At 35.6% G+C, this 21,128-nt stretch overlaps 1 protein-coding gene across 5 annotated transcripts in view; it reads left to right on the plus strand.

The window, feature by feature from the left end:
• UACA (uveal autoantigen with coiled-coil domains and ankyrin repeats) overlaps positions 1 to 21,128 on the plus strand; it is a 154,293-nt gene that overhangs the window by 98,117 nt on the left and 35,048 nt on the right. For all 5 annotated transcript variants that reach the window (XM_037833538.1, XM_037833536.1, XM_037833535.1 and 2 more), the window contains exons 10-13: positions 585 to 653; positions 2,017 to 2,124; positions 5,805 to 5,837; positions 7,003 to 7,101. In XM_037833538.1, coding sequence (XP_037689466.1) covers positions 585 to 653; positions 2,017 to 2,124; positions 5,805 to 5,837; positions 7,003 to 7,101 — 309 coding nt within the window. The remainder of the gene's footprint in view (positions 1 to 584; positions 654 to 2,016; positions 2,125 to 5,804; positions 5,838 to 7,002; positions 7,102 to 21,128) is intronic.

A 21,128-nucleotide genomic window follows, 5' to 3' on the forward strand; every position in this document is an offset into this window, starting at 1 on the left:
AAGTTTTAAAATAGTAAGTGTACAAGAACAGAACATATACCCAATCAAGTTATTTGGAACTCTTTTATTTAGCTCGGATCAGATGGTTATGTCTGTCTCCTCCTTATCACGTCCTTTAATGTTTTATTTCAATAGCGCTCAGAGAAATAAATACTTTCCATATTTCTTTCACCATTAATGTAACTGCCTACCTTTCCCCCGCCCCAACCCCATCTTCTTAAAATAAATTTTTCCTTCAGGAACGGTTGTAATGCTTTATAGCACAGTTAAAGTTTTGTATCTAGTACAAATTTTTCTTATTAAAATTTGGTGATTCTAGTTATAAAATAAATCCTTAACATTGAGTATTTTGAATTTATTTTTTAGTATTTAAAAATAATTTATACTGGACTTATTTAAAAGCCATTAAAGATGCTTTCTGTTTTTGTGTTTTAAGTGGAAATACTGCCACCTTGTGTCATATGCAGCAAAATTTAGTATTGGATAAACTGAAAATCACTAATTGGGCTTATTGCCTACTGAGAAAAGATATCTTTCTAAGTTCTCATACTGGCTAACCTGCGTTCTTTAATGTTTTACCAAAGCGTAATTTGACACACATGCAAGATGAAGTAAATATGAAGTCAAATCAGAGGGAGCATCAAAACATTCAGGTAAAAAGAAAAAAAAGCATTTGATGTTTTCCTTTACAAAGAATCCCAGTGGTGTTTGGGTGGGGGTGAGGAAAGGGAAGGAGCAGAAATGTATCCAAGATGGGTGGGGGAGAGCATGGATAAGTTGGTATGGTTTTGAGATTTTGTTTTCCTGTCCAATCCCTTTATAAAGAAGGGAAATAAATGTTTGAGTTGGGATTATATAATTAAATCATATACCATTAGAAATGTGCTATAGAAAGTCTTGTTTTAACAAATACTAGGAAATGATGTAACTAACATTATGTAACTTTATTTAAATGTATGTATTTTGCAATGTGAACCAAATTTATATTCATTTTGGAAAATTATTAATTATGGTGATAAAAGTGGAGGTTGTTAGTGTTAAATTTCACAATAAGGAAATAACTGAAACTATGGTACTGTAACCCATAACATTCTTGGAAAATTCCTATATAACTATTTATTAAATTGTACTTTGAAAATTATCACATTTTTGCATATATATTATATTTCACAATAAGGAAATACCTGAAACTGTGGAACTGTAGCCCATAACATTCTTTGAAATTTGCTCTTTAACTACTTGATAAATTGCACTTGAAAAGTTATCACTTCTATGTAAGCATGCTATATTCCACAATAAAAAAAAAAAAATCAAAACTTTCTTAAAGTCTTTTTTTATTTTGATTAAGAAAAATAATTTTGTTAAATTAACCACATAGTGCTTTTTACCTTTTATTATGTTGGCAAAATTTTCAAAACATAATTAGTATGTGGATTATGTTGAAGCAAAAACCCATAATTAAACAATTTATTATATGACTGTAACACCATTAAAATATAAATTGAATAGCTCTTTTGCATATGATAAATAAAAAACATTTTACTTAGGTTTTCATGCTTTGATAATAATTTACTGTGTAGTGTTAAGAAAATGAACTGTTTACTACTTTTTGGAGACTTACGTATTTTATCAGAGCACTGAAATGCTGATTAGTTTAACAAAAGCATTAGAATAGTCCCATAAACTTGAGAGTTGTTAAGCAAAATTTAAAATGTCGTCTTCTGCCATTTTCTATTTCTAGATGACACTTTTTCAAAAAATTTGTTGCGATCATAAGGTTTTGCTCACTTGTAGATAACTGTATTGGATGTATAGAAGAGTAATTTTCTTTATTATTTTTAATCTGTAGATTTTATGTCATTTGAGTGTGTGTCATTGAAATTCTTTTTTTTAAATTTAAAGTTCATATATATATATATATAATCTGTAAGTCATAGAAAATTACTTTTAAAAATTTATTCTATAAGAATTGCTTTTTTAAGGTTGGTCTGGCACTTGTTATTTTTATTATTTAAGGATCTGGAGATTGAAAATGAAGATTTGAAAGAGAGGTTGAGAAAAATTCAACAAGAGCAAAGAATACTGTTGGATAAAGTCAATGGTTTACAATTACAGTTAAATGAGGTAAATAATCTTCATAACAAAAAATCTAAAAATGATTTTACTACCAGTAATCATCATTAATGACATATTGTTAATGATCACCTCTCACATCTAAATAATGGAGGTAAAATCAGGTCATCACCCTTGAAGAATTATGTCTTACCAGAGATCAGGACCTTTGCATGAAGCTTTTAATGTCAAATATAAGGTTGAATATAGCAAATAACAGGTAAGGGATGTTCAGGGAAGAGAGGTCATTATGAACTCCTGCTTCTTAAGGGGCATTTCCTGCAGGAAATGAATTACCTTGAGTTTTGAAGGAAGCAAGAAAGAAAATTAGAGGGCATTTCAGAGAGCAGCAACATGAGCAAAATCACAGAAGCAGTGATGCATAATGTATTCTTATAGAGTAAAAAATTGGAAATACAAGAAATATAATATTCTCATATTCTCTATAACTTCAGTATTTTACTATCTGCTTTGTAGTTTCCTGAAATTGAACATATCCAAAGGCAGATTCATTATCTTTCCCCCAAATCAGTCATCTCCTTTTCTGTTCTAACAGCACTACCAACTGTTTGGTATCCAGGCTAACTTTAGGATCATCTTTTACTCTTTTCTTTTCTCTTCCCTCTCTCCCTCCCTTCCTCCTTCTTCCTCCCCTTTCCTAAAAACCATTCAGTTGCCCTGAGGATAGTCACTGAGATGAAAAATGTACTAGATAAGCTTAACTCTGTATTGGTTACATCCAGCAGTGAGTCAGTGAATTGGCATAGTGTAAAGAATTCATCCACATTATGGCACAGAGAGAAAAAGACACAACAAAATTTTAAAGTCCAATGAAAAGAAAATAGAGACAATTGTTGATAATTTTCAAGAATTGAAATCAGTGATTTTAAATGACGGTACCTTCTGAATACCAAGCTGGCTGAATAAAACTATGGATACATCTAGATACCACATTTTGAAACTCTATACCATCAGAGTTCAAGAGGTTAGAAAGGAAAGACAGACTGGCAGAATTCATATTAGCAACAAGAGGGACCAACAATATCTTCAAAATGTTAGTAGAAAGGAGCCTTCAACCTAGACTTTTATTCTCAAACAGTCATTCAAGACTGAGGGCAAAATGACATTTTTAGACTTCCAAAGATTAAGAGAGTTGACCACCCATGAATGCTCTATAAAAGAGCTGTTAAAGAATGCACTTCAGCGTGAAGAAAAGTAAACATAAGAAAGATGTGGGATATAAGAAATACTGGTGATTTCAGAAATTGATCAAATATCTTGGTAATATTAAGTATTCACTATAAAAATAAATTACTGACTTTGGTAGGGTTAAGTGGAGGAGTAGACTTTGAGGTTAAGCTAAGAGTTTGAATACATGTATTTACTTTATCTTCCATTAAAAACCCCACTAAAAAGACAGTAAAAGGACATTTCAAAAGGCCTAATCTTTCAGGAAAAATAGAATAGAATAGAAATGTTGTGTGGATACCACAGCAACAAAATGTTTTTTCTAGAAAGCAGATGAATGAATAATAATGAGTAACAAATGACTTGAGAAAGCAGAATCTGAGGCCAGGGTTGAGGAAAGCCAAGAAGTGAAATAACTTACAATGCATAACCCCTAAAAAAGGCTCAGGAGTTGGTAGTACCGTTGCACCTCTAGATTTGGGGCAAAAACAGAAGGATTGGTTAAAAATCTGTTTAAGAAGCAGTTTCCTAAATCCTCTACTTCATTCCACTTAGCCTCAACTGTTCCTCTTCACTCTTCTACCCCTGATAGAAGATTAGAGGTTAAATCCCTGTAGAGATTAAATAGAGGGTTTCTGAACTGGGGGACACTGAATATAGCTGAGATGGGAGTACCATACTAAAACCAACTGGATTAAGTGGATGTTGACATTTTGATGCTGAATCTAACACCATAACTTCCAGTCCTTTTCTCCATACTTAGCTGCCAGAGCACTAGCAGCCAGCTTCACCTGCCAGGTAGGAGATTGGAAGTCTTCTTGGAGTCATCTTGCTAGCCCAAGAAGGAAATAATTAAAGATACTGAAATTAAGTGTTAAATATGAGCAGAAACCAAGGTACCAGACATCTGAGGAGGGCCTTGACTATGGAAGAAGACATAGATTACTCAAACACAAAAGGACCTTGCAAGAAATAGAAGCTCAAAGAAAGGAAATTTTTTTTAAAAAGACTGTATTAATATCTTCCGTGAGACCAGGGGATATCACGTCTATGAATTAAGAATAGGATGTTTTTAAAAGAAACATTCAGATATTTTTGGAAATGAAAAGTGTAATTTTAAAAATGGAAAACATAGAGTTAGAAGATAAAGCTGAGAAAATACATGATCTGCCTGTATAGGAAAAAGATTAAGACTTGAAAAGTAAAAATAGTAGGAAGATGGGCGAGCCAGTCCAAGAGGTCTGGCATCTGAATAATAGGTGTTACAGAAAGAGAAAAACAAAGGGGAGGAAATATCAATATTAGTCTCAGAAAATTTCCCAGAACTGAAAGATATGAGCTTTCCAGATTGAGAGGACCCACAGTGAATAAAAGTAGATCCACACAAAACCAATCATTGTGAAACTTCGGAAAACTGAGGACAAAGAATATTCTACAAATATCAAAAAAAAAAAAAAAAAAAAAGGAAAAACAAAGTCACATGTTCAAGGATGAGAAATCAAAACAACTTTGAATCTCAAACACAATACTGGAAGCTAGAGAACAGTTGAGTAATACCTTCAGAATTTTGAAGACAATACTTTTCATCCCAGAATTCTGTAAATAGCCAAATGCCTAGTCAAATCAGAAAGTAGAATAAAGTTAATCCAGAGATACAAGATTTATTAGTTATCTATTGATATTGAACAAATTGCCCTCAAATTCAGCAGCTAAAATAACAAATACTTATTATCTCATACACTTTCTGAAGGTTGGACTGGGAATGGTTGAGCATAGTGGCTCTGGCTCAGGGTCCCTCATGATGCTGCAAATCAAGCTGTCAGGTGGGACTGCAGCATCTGAAGGACTGGGGGCTCTGCTTCCAAGCTACTCATGTTACCATTCGCAAGATGCTTTCGTTCCTTGTCATGAGGTCCTCTTCATAGCATCTTTGAACAACAAAATTAACAGTTTTGATCTAATGTATGTATATATTTAACCCTGGACTTTAAGAAATACATAATATATATTCCTTTCAAGTATATAAGAAGAGTGATACAGATGTTCATTTCATTATTCCTTAAATAATATTTAAAATATTGAAATAGTACATTTTATTTACACTCATGTACATATGATATATTTCACAATAAAAAAAGTTAAAAAAGAAGGCAATTATCACTAATATAGGTGTATGGTAATAACAAAGGTCTGAACTGTATAGTTGGAGCTATGAAATTAGACAGGGAGGAATAGATGGAAGATGTGAGGGACATGAACTAGTAGGACTTGGTGATTGATGGGTTCTCGGAAGAATCGAAAGTGTTTCTGAGCCTGTTTGATGAAAAAAATGAATAACTCATGCAACAGACTTGATAGTGCATGGACATTTTCTTCTCTCATCCTTGACCTAATATTAAAGATGTGTGCCAGTCTTTTTAAAGATACTTGCCAGGCTTCCATGCCTTTTAAAATAAACTTTCAAGAATTAAAATAAATTTTTTTTCTTTTTTTTTATAATTTAGGAAGTAATGGTTGCTGATGATCTAGAAAATGAGGTAGGATGATAAATTTTATTATAAAGCTGTAAAAATGTTACATAAATTGAAGATGATATTGTGGTAGAGGTTTAAATCCTGAATTGAGATGGAGATCAGGATTCTGTTTGTGATTGTTGTTAAAGGGGAGAAAGAAAACCTACCACATGACTGTAATTGTATATTTTGAGTAAATGGCATGGGTATCATAGGCATTTTGTTGTTATTGCTTGTGAATGGCTGATTTTCTGTGAAACTTTTCTTGAAAAGATGTAAATTCTAAATATCATAAAGAAATGCCTGAAAATATTAAATTTAAAACAAGTAGCCCAAATTTGAATTTTTCATAATATTGCTTGTATGTGTTGTATGTTTTATTAATATATTTGTGGAAATTACCAACTCTACTAATAATTAAAACTCATCAGATTGGGGAATTCATTGTTGTCTCCAATCTTCAAAGTAATTCACATTTTCTAAGACATATTTTTTTTTTTATCTTCATTTTATTGAGATATATTCACATACCACGCAGTCATACAAAACAAATCATACTTTCGTTTGTTTACAGTACCATTACATAGTGGTACATTCATCACCCAAATCAATCCCTGACACCTTCATTAGCACACACACAAAAATAACGAGAATAATAATTAGAGTGAAAAAGAGCAATTGAAGTAAAAAAGAACACTGGGTACCTTTGTCTGTTTGTTTCCTTCCCCTATTTTTCTACTCATCCATCCATAAGCTAGACAAAGTGGAGTGTGGTCCTTATGGCTTTCCCAATCCCATTGTCACCCCTCATAAGCTACATTTTTATACAACTGTCTTCGAGATTCATGGGTTCTGGGTTGTAGTTTGATAGTTTCAGGTATCCACCACCAGCTACCCCAATTCTTTAGAACCTAAAAAGGGTTGTCTAAAGTGTGCATAGGAGTGCCCACCAGAGTGACCTCTCGGCTCCTTTTGGAATCTCTCTGCCACTGAAGCTTATTTCATTTCCTTTCACATCCCCCTTTTGGTCAAGAAGATGTTCTCCGTCCCACGATGCCAGGTCTGCGTTCCTCCCCAGGAGTCATATTCCACGTTGCCAGGGAGATTCACTCCCCTGGGTGTCTAAGACATATTTTTAACCCATTTAAAGCACAATTTAAATTCCTCTGTTTATTCCTTTCCATTTCAGAAAGAAAAGCTGAAGTCCCTTTTGGTGGCTAAAGAAAAGCAACATGAAGAAAGCTTAAGAACTATTGAGGCTCTGAAAAATAGATATAAATATTATGAGGTATGGAAAGCTTCAATAAATTATTTCATATAATTTGTATGGATGGTAGGAAGGGGCTTTGGAGTCAAATTTCAGTTTGAATCATCGCTTTGTTCTTTATAGTGTGACCTCGGGAAAACTATTTAAAGTCTTGGAGCTTTTTTTGGTCTCTTCAGCAAATCTGGGGTGATGGTCCCTTTCTCCAAAGAGATGTTTTACAGATTAAATGAGATCATTGAAATTGACTAGTGGGTAATTGATCTTTAGTTCCTTCCAGTTTCTTTTCCTCTACCTTTCTCATTTTTCATCCTTACCTTACAAAACTTCATATTCTTACTCGTAAATTTGCAGTGTTTATGATGATGATAAAAACAAAGGGTCATATAAATGAATAGTGGTATTTCCAGGATTATGTCAGCAAGGATTTTGTATGTATATGGATTAATTAGAAAACTGGCGAGTATGAGTGGTGTGTTAGTAAAGCCAGATTATATACTCATCTTTGGTTGGATCAATTAGCTTTGAGTTTTTCCAAGTCCATACTTTTTTTTTTAACTTTTTATTGAAATGTAATATACATAAAATGTAATATACATAAAATATACATCAAATGTAATATACATAAAAAGTACACAATATAAGTGCCTAAGTTGAAGACTTAATAATTTGAACACACCCAGATCAAGAAACAGAACATTATCATGTTCCTAGGACATTAGCATTCCCAGAAGCTACCCAGAAAGGTGATGTGGTGGTTTGAAACTGTATGTACCTCAGAAAAGCATGTTCTTAAAGTTAATCCATTCCTGTGAATGTGGACCCATTGTGAGTAACATCTTTTGATGAGGCTACTTCAGTTAAGATGTGAATCACTTCATTCAGGATGGGTCTTAATCCTCTTACTGGAGTCCTTTATAAATGGGATGAATACAGAGAGAGAGAGAGAAAGCCACGGAAGCAGGAAGTTGATAAGCAAGAAGTTGAAATCAACCGAACCTGAAAGAGAAGGGAGATATCAGCAGACGCCGCTATATGCCATTTGACAGAGGAGTCCAGGATCATTGGCAGCAATTCTCTTGGAAGAAAGCCTCGTTTTGATGATGCCTTGATTTGGACATTTTCACAACCTCAAAACTGTAAACTTGTAAGCTAAAAAATTCCCATTATAAAAAGCAACCCATTTCATGTACCTGCTTAAAGCAGCCTAAGAAACTAAAACAGGTGGGTAGCTTCTTGTCACTACCCACCCTCCCTGCACCAAGGTTAACCACTCTACTGGCAATTAACTGCATAGATTTGTTTTGCAAGGCCATATATATTTTTTGAAGGTTGTTCATTACTGGGGATCAGTGAAGAGGGTGGCTGGCTTAGTTTGAATCTTTTATCCTTCTTGGGGAAATAACTTCAAAGTACATAACAAAAGTAATTTTTTTTCTTTATAAATAAAAAAATTTATGAAGCTATGAAAAATGTAAAAACAGATTAATCTCACAGAGTAATGTTTCATGTAATCAGATACAAAGAATACGTACATTTGATTCCATTTATATGACATTCAAAAGCAGTCAAAACTAATCTTTGGTATTAGAGGTCAGCATAAAGGCCACGCTTTGATGAGAGGTTACTGAGTAGGATGGGCCATTAGGAAGCTAATAGGGAGCTGGAAATGTTCTGTATTTTGATCTGGGTTGTGATTATACGAAGTATACATATGCAGAAATTTGTTGAGCAGTACATTTAATATTTGTGCACTTTACTGTATGTGAGTTTTGCCTTGGTACATTTTTAAAAATAGGTCAAAACAAGAGTGTGTTTATATGTCTGTATGCATAGAGTCAAGCTATTCAGAAACACAATTTTATAGTTAAAGAATGAGCCAGTATAGCAGCTCTTTTCATGTTTGAATACTGTTTTTAAATTTTACAACCTACAATTTTCTCTTTTACCCACATTCAAATATATGGTTCACTGCTGTTAATTATGTTCACAATGTTGTGCTACCATTACAACCATCCATTACCAAAAATTTTCCTTCAACCCAAATAGAAACTCTGTATTGTTTAAGCATTTCCTACCCCATTCCCTACCCCACCACCACCCCGGCCTCTGGTAACCTATATTCTAGTTTCTGACTTAGTGAATTTGCTTATTCTAATTATTTCATATCACTGAGATCATCTAATATTTGTCCTTTTGTATCTGGCTTATTTCAGTCCACATAATGTCTTTAGGGTTCATCCACTTTGTAGCGTATATCAGAACTTCATTCTGTTTTATGGCTAGGTATATTCCATTTTATGTATATACCACATTTTGTTTATCCATTCCTCGGTAGATGAGGCACTTGGGCTGCTTCTATCTTTTGTCAGTTATGAATAATGCCACAGTGAACATCAGTGTGCAAATATGTTTGAGCCCCTGTTTTCAGTTTTTCTGGGTCTATACCTAGTAGCGGGATTGCCAGATTACATGGTAATTCTGTACTTAGCTAACTAAGGAACTGTCAAACTGTCTTCCACAGTGGCTGCATCATTTCACATTTCCACCAGCACTGAATAATGAGTGTCCTATTTCTCCACGTCCTTTTCAAAACTTGTAGTTTCCTGTTTTTTTAATAGTGGCCATTCTAGTAGGTGTGAAATGATATCTCATTGGGGTTTTGATTTGCATTTTGCTAATGGCTAATGATGTTGAGCATCTTTTCATTTGCTTATTGGCCATTTGTATATCTTTGGAGAAAAGTCTATTCAAGTCTTTTGCCCATTTTTAAATTGGGTTGTTCGTCTTTTTATTGTTGAGTTGTAAGAGTTCTTTATATACTTTGTATGTTAAACCCTTATCATGTATGTGGTTTCCAAATATTTTCTCCCATTGCGTAGGTTATCTTTTTACTTTCATGATAAAGTCCTTTGATGCACAAAAAATTTTAATTTTAATGTAGTTCCATTTATCTATTTTTTCTTTTGTTGCTTGTGTTTTGGGTGTAAAGTCTAAGAGACCATTGCCTAACACAAGGTCCTGAAGATGCTTCCCTATTTTTTTTTTTTTACATTTTATTTTGAAATAAATTCAAAGTTATAGGAACAGTTGCAAAAACAATACAAACCCCATACACAGAACTCCAGCATTCCCTGACCCCCTCTGATACCCTGATCCACTAACTTTAACGTGTTGTCACACCGCTATTTCTTTTCCTCCCTTCCTCCCTCTCTCCCTCCCTGTCTATCATCCTTCATCTATTGCTCTGTCTTCTGAACATATGAGAGCTAGCTGCACACATCCTTGAACAAACACTATAATTCACATATACAATTCCCATGAACAAGAACATTCTTTTATGCAATCCCGTTAAGCACAGCTAAGAAGTATAAGAGATTCAACAATGATACAAAGCTTACATTCTATATTTCCTTTTCCTTATGTCTCAACTGTGTCCCTTTGAGCCACCTGTCCTCCATCCTCAGATCCCATCCAGGGTCATCCTTGACATTCAATTGTCATCTATTTAGACTTTTTTTTTTTTTTTCTCAATTGTGGAAACATATATACAGCCTTAATCTTCCCATTCCACCCCCTCCCTAGCATTCCATTAGTGGGATTAATCACATTTAGAATATTGTAATGCTATCACCTACCCACCATCCATTACTAGAAATTTTCCTTCATCTCAAACAGCAACCCTACACTCATTTCTTAACTCCCCATTGCCCCTTCCCCCATTTCTCTTAGCCCATACTCTACTTTTCATTTCTATGGTCATATTTTCTGATAATTTCTTTGTGTTTACTGTGGGGCTTAAAGTTAAACTCTTAAATCCATAACAATCTTGTTTTTCTTTGATACCAACTTAATTTCAATAGGACACATAAACTATGTACCTATACTCATCCATTCCCCCACTTTTATATAGTTCTTGTAAAAAATTACGTGTTTTATGTTGAGTTCAAAACCACTGATTTGTCATTAGAGTTTGTGTATTTTATATCATGTAGGAAGTAAATAGTGGATAATTCAAAAATTATTGACTTCTATTTGTATTGCATTGTGGTCAGAGATTGTGCTTTGAATATGTTCGGTTGTTTTTCTTTTGTTGTTGTTGTTGTTTTGTTTTTTATTTATTAAGGCTTGTTTTATGGCCCAGCATATGGTCCATTCTGGAGAAAGATCCATGAACACTAGAGAAAAATGAGTGTCCTCGTGATTTGGGATGTAAGGTTCTATAGATGTCTGTTAAAATTCTCTATATCTCTTTCTCCTTTCTTTGTTTCTCTGTTGGTAGGGCTCCCTTTAGTATCTGAAGTAGGGCAGGTCTTTTATTGGCAAATTCTCTCAGCATTTGTTTGTGAAAAATTTAAGCTCCCCCTCAAATTTGAAGGAGAGTTTTGCTGGATTAAGTATTCTTTGTTGGAAATTTTTCTCTCTCAGAGTTTTAAATATATCATACCACTGCCTTCTCGTCTCCATGGTGGCCGCTGAGTAGTCACAACTTAGTCTTATGTTGTTTCCTTTGTATGTGGTGAATTGCTTTTCTCTTGCTGCTTTCAGAACTTGCTCCTTCTCTTCAGTATTTGACAGTCTGATCATAATATGGCTTGGAGTGGGTTTATTTGGATTTATTCTATTTGGAGTTTGCTGGGCATTTATGCTTTGTGTATTTATATTGTGTAGAAGGTTTGGGAAGTTTTCCCCAATAATTTCTTTGAATACTCTTTCTGGACCTTTCCCCTTCTCTTCCCCTTCTGGGACACTAATGAGTCTTAAATTTGGACATTTTATTTTATCTGTCGTATCCCTGAGATCCATTTTGATTTTTTCAATTTTTTTCTCCATTCTTTCTTTTGTTCTTTTATTTTCTGTTCTGTGGACTTCTAGGACACTGAGGTGTTGTTCAACTTCCTCTACTCTTGTATTATGAGTATCCAGAGTCTTTTAAATTTGTCCAGCAATTTCTTTTATTTCCATAAGATCTTCTATTTTTTTATTTAATCTTGCAATTTCTTCTTTATGCTCTTCTAGGGTCTTCTTTATGTCCCTTTTATCCTGCTCCTGGTCTTCTTCATGTCTTTTATATCTTGTGCCATGTTTTCGTTCCTTGATTGTAATTGTTTGATTAATTGTGCCAAGTACTGTGTCTCTTCTGATATTTTGATTTGGCTGTTTGGGATTGGGTTCTCCATATTGTCTGGTTTTATCATAAGCATTAAGATTTTCTGTTGTTTTTGGCCTCTTGGCATTTGCTTTGCTTGATAGGGTTCTTTCAAGTTGTAAAAAAAAAAAAAAAAAAATACCAGTCTGATTTTTCAGAAATTCAAGTTGGTGATGTACACTTTCTCCAACTAACCAGCAGATGGCGTCTGTGAGTCTCCTATACCCTTCAAGTCAGTTCTCCCCAACTCTGTCTCTGTGGTGTGTGAGGAAATGATTTTTGTGGGGTTCAGTTGGTGAACTCAGTTTGGGTTTGTTATTGGAGCTGTCTGCCCTGAATGTGGGGCATGTGTCTGGGTGGTTAGGCAGGCAGGGCAGCTTTAATATTCAAACCTCCCAGGTGTTCCTGGAAATTCAAGGCTGTTGCAAGAGTCTAAGCCTTCATTTCAGTTTTGCCCCAGATTTTCTCTGTCGCTGACCCACAAACCACTGGCCTTGATGTAGTGTCCCTGGGTTTTCCGAGCAGGCCCCCCTTCTCAGCTATGATCTTCCAGGACCTCTGCTGAGGGAAGGCTGTGCTACATCACTAGTGCACGTCGTCCCTCAAGGGAAGCCCCGGGCCGCTGGGCCGTGCAGGGGCACTCTCTGCCTGATGCAAAGATTAACCTGTAATTCTTGACTGGTGTAAGTTCTGAATGAAAGGCAGGTAGTAGAGCTGGGCCCCACCCCTTTCCTCTTAGAGAAGACAGACGCCTTAGGGGGAGGTCATTAGCATTTCAATGGTCTCTCTCTGCCTGTGCCACACCCCTGTCTGGGTCACAGAACCGGGAACTGAAAATGGCTGACGCTTCCTCTGCTTAGTTGAAAAGGGAACAGAGCTAGTCTGAGGCGACCCTCCAGCTCTCCAAGGTCAGTCGTCACCCAAAGCTTCTGTCTACTTGTTGGGGAGCAGTTCACACTCACTAATTAAAACCCCAGTTGGAGCTCAGCTGAGCTATATTCGCTTGCTGGGAGAGAGCTTCTCTCTGGCACCACGAGGCTTTGTAGCTCGGGCTGTGGGGATGGGGTCTCCTGATTTGGATCCACAGTTCTTACTTACAGATTTTATGCTGTGATCTCGGGCAATCCTCCCAATTCAGGTTAGTGTTTGATGAGTGGACAGTCACGTTTGTCATCTGTTCATACACAGTATAAAGGGAGTGAGAGCCATAAAGTTTTCACAGTTACATGGTCACACAGTGTAAGCTATATAGTTATATAATCATCCTCAAGAATAATGGCTCCTGGGTTGCAGTTCAACAGTTTCAGATATTCCCTTCTAGCTATTACAATACACTAAAAACTAAAAAGGGATACCTATATAATGCATAAGAATAAATTCCAGAATGACCTGTCCGCTCTATTTGAGATCTCTCAGCCCTTGAAACTTTATTTTGTTTCATTTCTTTTCCCCTTTTTGGTCCAAGAAGGCTTTCTTGATCCCATGATGCCAGGGCCAAGCTCATCTCCATGAGTCAAGTCACATGTTGCCAGGGAGATTTACACCTCTGGTAGTCATGGCCCACGTAGCCGGGAGGGCAGTGAGTTTACCTGCAGAGTTGGCTTAGAGAGAGAGGCCACATCTGAGTAACAAAAGAAGTGCTCTGCAGGTGACACTTAGGCCCTATTTTAAGTAGGCTTAGCCTCTCCTTTGCAATAACAAACTCATAAGGGCAAGCACCAAGATTGAAGACTCAGCCTTCTAAATTGGTAGCCCCCAATGCTTGTGAGAATATTAATTCCCCAGGTAGGGAAATTTAATATTTCTGCATTTCCCCCCAGTCCCTCTAGGGGGCTTTGCAAATACATTTTTATCTCTGCTCAGATTACTCTGGGATATATTGGGGCTTCATACTAACCTGTACAAGCCAACCAGATTTCACTCCCTATTTCAACATTCCGCGTAATAACATTGTTTGAATACACTGACCATACAAGTTAAATTATATAGTGTGTTACAAAAAATATAGATATTTCACCTAATGAACATCTCTTCCTTTGGTTTCACACATAAGTTGAAGTTTTAAAAACACCGTCTCTATTGTCCTTTATTCTTTAGTCTCATTTACCTTAGTCTTAACCAAATCCATTTTGTTCATATCTCTAATTGAAGTCTGATCTCTTTTTTTAGACTCCTTGACATTTGCTGTATGGGGTAATGCTGACATTCATAGCTGCCAGACTCTGGCTTTGAGTCTCAGGTATTACACAGATACCTAAAGTTCCAGGGACAGACCAAGTTACACATCAAGAGCTCAGCATCTCAGAATTTAGAAATAACCATGACAACTCAGGAAAAGATGTGACTGCTGTAAGAGCTTTCAATCTAGGGACCTTTACAATAAGCCTTTCCCTAATAACCTATGCTGTCAGACTCAGTTCTCAGAGTTTGCACATTATACTTAGTACATATTAGTGAGGCATTATGATGTTTTTCTTTCCATTTCTGTTTTATTTCACTCAACATACTGTCCTCAATGTGCGTTCACCTCACAACTTCACTCCTTGTTATAGCAGCTCAATATTCCATTGTATGTATATGCCACAGTTTGTCATTCTGTATATCAGGTGATGTCCCCTTAGGCCACCTCCATCCATTGCAAATTGTGAATACTGACACCATAAACCCCGCTGTGCAGATATCCATTTGTGTCCCACTTTTCAGTTCTTCCAAGTATATACCCAGTAGCCGGGTTGTAGGACCATAAGGCAAATGCATGCTTAGCTTCCTGTGGAACCACTGTACTGCCCTCCAAATGGGCTGTACTATTCTACTTCCCCACCAATGGTGGTTAGGTACATCTCTTTTTCCACATTTTCTCCAGCACTTGTATCCCTCTTTATTTTTTAGATGATTTTATTCACAGACCATACATTCCATCCTAAGTAAACAATCAGTGGTTCCCCGTATAATCACATAGTTATGCATTCACCACCACTATCTATATAAGGACATTTCCATTTCTTCCATAAAGAAAGTGGAAGAGGCGAAAAAAGTAAAAAGAAAAAAGAAAAGGAAAGAGAAAAAAAGACAACTAAAAAACAACAAAAGAAAAAATAAAATTAAAATGAAATGTAATAAAAAAAATCAGACAACACTACCAATACCAAGAGTCCCATAACCCTCCCTTATATCCTCCTCTTATAGACATTTAGCTTTGGTATATGGCCTTTGTTACAATTAATGGAAGTATGTTACAATGTTACTGTTAACTATTGACTCTAGTTTGCATTGATTTGTATTTTTTTCCCCAATACCACCCCATTTTTAACACCTAGCAAAGTTGACATTCATTTTTTCTCCCTCATGTAAAAACATATTTATACATTTAATCATCATCATTGACCACCCTAGGTTTCACTAAGTTATACAGTCCCAGTCTTTATCATCTATCTTTCCTTCTGGTGTCCTACATGCCCCTAATCTTCCTCTTTCAACCGTACTCACAGTTATCTTTGTTCAGTGTACTTACATTATTGTACTACCATCACCCAATATTGTGCTCCAAACCTCTCTCTCTTGTTTTTCCTGTCTGTGGTGCTCCCTTTAGTATTTCCTGTAGAGCAGGTATCTTGTTCACAAACTCTCTCAGTGTCTGTTTGCCTGAGAATATTTTAAACTCTCCCTCATTTTTGAAGGAAGTTTTATTGGATATAGAATTCTTGGTGGCAGTTTTTTTCTTTCAAAATGTATCATACCACTGCCTTCTCACCTCCATGGTTTCTACTGAGAAATCCACATATAGTCTTACTGAACTTCTCTTGTATGTGATGGATTGCTTTTCTCTTGCTGCTTTCAGAATTCTTTCTTTGTCTTGACATTTGATAATCTTATTAAGTTTCTCGGCATAGGTCTGTTTGGATCTATTCTGTTTGGGGTTCGTTGAAAAACTTCTTGGATCTGTGATTTTATGTTTTTCATAAGAGATGGGAAATTTTCAGTGATTATTTCCTCCATTATTGTTTCTGCCCCCTTTCCATTTTCTTTTCCTTCTGGGACACCCATGACATGTATATTCCTGGGCTTCATGTTGTCATTCATTCTGAGACCCTGCTCATATTTTTCCATTCTTCTCCCTATCTGTTGTTTTGTGTGTAGGATTTCAGATGGCCTGTCCTCCAGTTCATGAGTTGTTTCTTCTGCCTCTTCGAATTTGCTGTTGTATGTCTCCATTGTGTTTTTCAGCTCTTGTATTGTGCCTTCCCTTTCATAAGTGCCAATTGTTTTTTCAAACTTTCGAGTTCTTCCTTATGTTCACCCATATCCTTCATCTCTTTTGCCATATCTTCCCTCAAATTGTTGATTTGATTTTTGAATTGATTTAGGAGATTTGTTTCATTAAAAATCAGTTGTTTCAATTCCTGTATCTCAGTTGAAGTGTAAGTTTATTCCTTTGACTGGGCCATATCTTTGTTTTTCCTAGTGTGATTCATAATTTTTTGTTTAGGTATCTGGTTTCTTTGATTACCCTAATCAGATTTTCCCAGACCAGATGGGCTCAGGTCTCAAGAGTAGGCTGCATTTAGTATCAGGTTTCCCTGAGGGTGAGACCCAGCAGATTGTCAGATTTTCCTCTGAGGCCTCTAGGCTCTGTGCTTTTCCTATCCTGCCCAGCAGGTGGTGCTTGTCATCCCACAGCTCCCCACTGGTGTAAAGTTGTGTGGTCCCTTTAATTATCAGTGGACCCTGTCCTGGCCAGGGACTGAGGGTATCAGAAGCCAAGATTAAGTTTTCTGGGTTTTGTTACCCCTGCCCCCAGGCCCTGGGGTCTGAGTTCTCTGAGGGAGAGCAACCACTTGAGCTGGGTCCTGCCCCCCTTTTCTTAGGGAAGATACACCCTTTAGATTTTTATCTTCTGTACTTGAATTCATCCTTTGTCTCCCTGACTCTGTTGTAACTCCACTCTTGCCTGGCTCAGTGCTGATAATTGAAAATGCCTGAGGTTTTCTCTAATGAACTACTTAGGATGAGAGAAAAAAATGGAAAAAGAGAAAGCCCCTTCTCAGAGCCAGTCCCCAACCCCCCAATTTCAATGGTCAGCTGGTGTTGGTACCAGGTTCTCTGTGCCCCTTTCCTGGGACACAGCATTTTCCAGTATTCTGAGCTCTACTGTCTCCAAAAGCCTCTCTTTAATTATTTATGCTTTTTTTTTTTTCATCAACCCCACCTCCTCTCTGCTGGGAGGAACCCAAGTTCCTTTCCTGCTTGCTCTGGGTTTATCTGTGCTTGTAGCTTGTATTTAGTAGTCCAAATTTGTTAATTAAAACCACAAGTGGAGCTTGGTTGAGTTACTTTCCCTCGCTCAAGGTAACCTGCTTTTTTTTTCCACAGGGAATGTTTCAGTTCAGCCTGCTGTGCCGGTGTGAAAGGGCCACCAGCTCCCCAGTTCAGGGAGCTTTACTTACAGTTCTATGCTGTGATCTCAGCCATTTCGTCCACTCCAGGCTGATGTATGATGTGTGTTCAGTCACAGATGCACCCCAACAGTTGTTCCAGACTAGTTGTTCCTGGCTATTTACTAGTTGCTCTAGAGGACTAACTAAATTCCACACCTCTCTATCTAGAATTGACATCTTAATAATATTTAGACTTCTAATTCATGTACATGAAATGGACTTCCATTTCTTTAGGTCTTCTTTGATTTTTTTTTAGCAAGGTTTTGTAGTTTTCTAAATACAAGTCCTTTACATCTTTTGTTAGATTTATTCCTAGATAGTTGATTCTTTTATTTGCTATTGTAAATGGAATTTTTTCTTGATTTCTTCTTCTGATTATTTACTACTAGTGTATAGAAACAACACTGATTTGGGGGTGTTGATTTGTACCCACCATTTTGCTGAATTTGTTTATTAGTTCTAGTTGCTTTGTTGTATATTTTTCAGGATTTCCTGTATCTAGTGTCATGTCATCCGCAAATAGGGAAAGTTTTACTTCTTCCTTTCCAATTTGGATGCCTTTTATTTTTCTTTTCCTGCCTAATTGCTCTGGCTAGAATTTCCAGTACAGTGTTGACAGTGGGCATCCTTCTCTTTTTCCTGATATTGAAGAAAACTTTCAGTCTTTCACTATTAAATAGGATGTTAGCCGTGAGGTTTTCATATATGCCCTTTATCATGTTGAGGAAGTTCCCTTCTGTTCCTAGTGTTCTGTGTTTTTTTATCAAGAAGAGGGGCTGGATTTTGTCAAATACCCTTTCTGCATAAATTAAGATGATAATGTGTTTCTTTTTTCCTTTGTTCTGTTAATGTGGTATATTATATTAATTAATTTTCTTATTTTGAACCACCCTTGCATACCTGGTCTAAATCCCACTTGATCTTGATGTTTAATACTTTTAATATATTGTTGTATTCGGTTTGCTAGTATTTTGTTGAGGATTTTTTGCATCTAAATTCATGAGGGATTTTGGTCTGTAACTTTCTTTTCTTGTGTTGTCTTTATATGACTTTAGTATGAGGGTGATGCTGGCCTCAAAGAATGATTTGGAAGAGTTTTAGCGGGATTGGTGTTAATTCTTCTTGGAATTTTTGGTAAAATTCACCAGTGAAGCCATCTGATACTGGGCTTATCTTTGTTGGGAAGTTTTTGATTATTGAGTCAGTCTCTTTACTAGTTGTTCATTTATTGAGATCTGCTACTTCTTCTTGAGTCAGTGTAGGCAGTTTGTGTCCTTCTAGGAATTTGTCCATTTCATCCAGCTTACCTAATTTGTTGGCGTACAGTTGTTCATAGACTCCTTTTCTGGTATTTTATATTTCTATGAGGTCAGTAGTAATGTCCCCCTTTTCATTTCTGATTTTAGTTATTTGTGTCCTTTCACTTTGTTCCTTTGTCAGTTCTAGCTAAAGCTTTGTTGATTTTATTGATCTTTTCAAAGAACCAACTTGGTTTTATTGACTGTCTCTTGTTTTTTTTTTTTTTTTATTGTCTGTTTCATTTATCTCTGCTCTAATCTTTGTTATTTCCTTTGTTCTGTTCATTTTGGGTTTAGTTTGCTCTTCTTTTTCTAGATCCTCCAGTTGTGAAGTTAGGTCTGTGACTTGAGATCTTTCTGCTTTTTAAATATAAGCATTTAGAGGTATAAATTTTCTTCTCACCACTGCCTTTGCTGCTGCTGGGTGAAGTGTTCTATGTATCTGTCAGGTCTAGTTTGTTTCAAGTATCATTCAAGTCTTGTATTTCCTTATTGATCTTCTGACTAAATATTCTATCCATTTTTGAAGGTGGTGTATTAAAGTCTCCTACTATTAATGTAGAACCTTCTATATATCACACTAAATTTTTCAATATTTGCTTCACGTATTTTGGGTCTCTGCTATTATGTGCATATATATTTATAATTGCTGTGTCTTATTGAACTGGTCCCTTTATCGGTATATAAAGACATTCTTTGTCCTTTCTAACAGTTTTTGACTTAAAGTCTATGTTATTTGATACAGTATAGCTAAGTCAGCTCTCTTTTAGTTACTACTTGCACAGTATGTATTTTTTCCATCTTTTCACCTTCAGTCTACTTATGTCTTTGAGTTTAGGTGAGTCTCTTATAAATAGCATATGCTTGGGTTGTGCTTTTCTATCCATTCTGCCAATCTTTGCCTTTTTACTGGAGAGTTTAATCCACTTACATTTAAAGTAACTACTGGTGTTGTGGGTCTTTCTTCTGCCATTTTGCTGTTTGGTTTTTGTAAGTTGTATACCTTTTTTGACCCCAATTCTTCTTTTAATGCCTATTTTCATATTTATTTCATGTTTTTATAGGGTATTATTTTGGGTCCCTTCTCATTTCTTTCTGAATGTATTTTTCATATATATTCTTTTTAGTTACCATGGGGCTAAAATTGAACAACCTAAATCAGTAACACATAATATTTGATTTGATACCAACTTAACTCAGTAGTGTCCCTATACACTGTTCCTATATAAATTCTTTTTTAATGTTAGTGTGTAAATAGTAAAAGCTAACATTTTCATAGCATTCATTATGTGCCACATAACACATCAACCCTGTATGTGGTAGGTTTTATTATTATCTACACTTTATAAATGAGGAAACTGAGTCACAAAAAGGTTTTTAAAAACTTACCCAGAAAGGCTTTCGCAAATAGTGTCAGAGATAGTCTTTGAACCCAGGCAGCCTGGCTCTTTTGTGTTCCCTTTTTGCTCTTAACTGTAATACTAGTTTTACTCTTAGATTATGTTCAGTGATATTATATCGGCAGGTTGAAGTATTTATCAAGGTCTGACACCTATAATTAGGGTACTGTTTATTGCTTTTCTTCTTAAAGGTATGATCTCTGTCATGTCACAAGAATCATACAGTTTTCTATAGCTTTCTGCAAACTTAGGCAAGTCTGTAATTTTCAATAAGGTCTTAATAAGTTATAGAAAAATAACTTACTTTTCTTATCACAAAAACAGTACATATTTATTTTAGACAATTTAGTATAGTTAAGCTAAAAGCACAAAATAAACTCCTGCAGTCCCAGTGCTTAGTAATAAGACTATTAGTACTTTATGAATATCTTTTCAGATGTTTTCTTTGTACATAATTTATGTATTATATATATATATTTAACAGTTGGTATCATATTGTGCATCCTGTTGTGTAACTTATTTCACTACAATATTACGAGGACATTTTCCCCAGTTAGTATGCACTCGTTGTGATGAATTTTTATATCAGAAACTATTTTTATTTTCAAAAAGAAAATTACAGCACTTTCTTTATTATGACTGATATTTACAAAAGCAGCCATTAAAAACTAATAAATCTGGAATATTCATTTATTCTCATCTCAGATGCTTTAAAGAACTTTGTAAAGTGCCAACAGAATTTCTGTTTTATGTATAATAATTAATATGT

This window comes from Choloepus didactylus, chromosome 4, assembly GCF_015220235.1.
Source record: "Choloepus didactylus isolate mChoDid1 chromosome 4, mChoDid1.pri, whole genome shotgun sequence".
Classification (NCBI taxonomy): domain Eukaryota; kingdom Metazoa; phylum Chordata; class Mammalia; order Pilosa; family Megalonychidae; genus Choloepus; species Choloepus didactylus.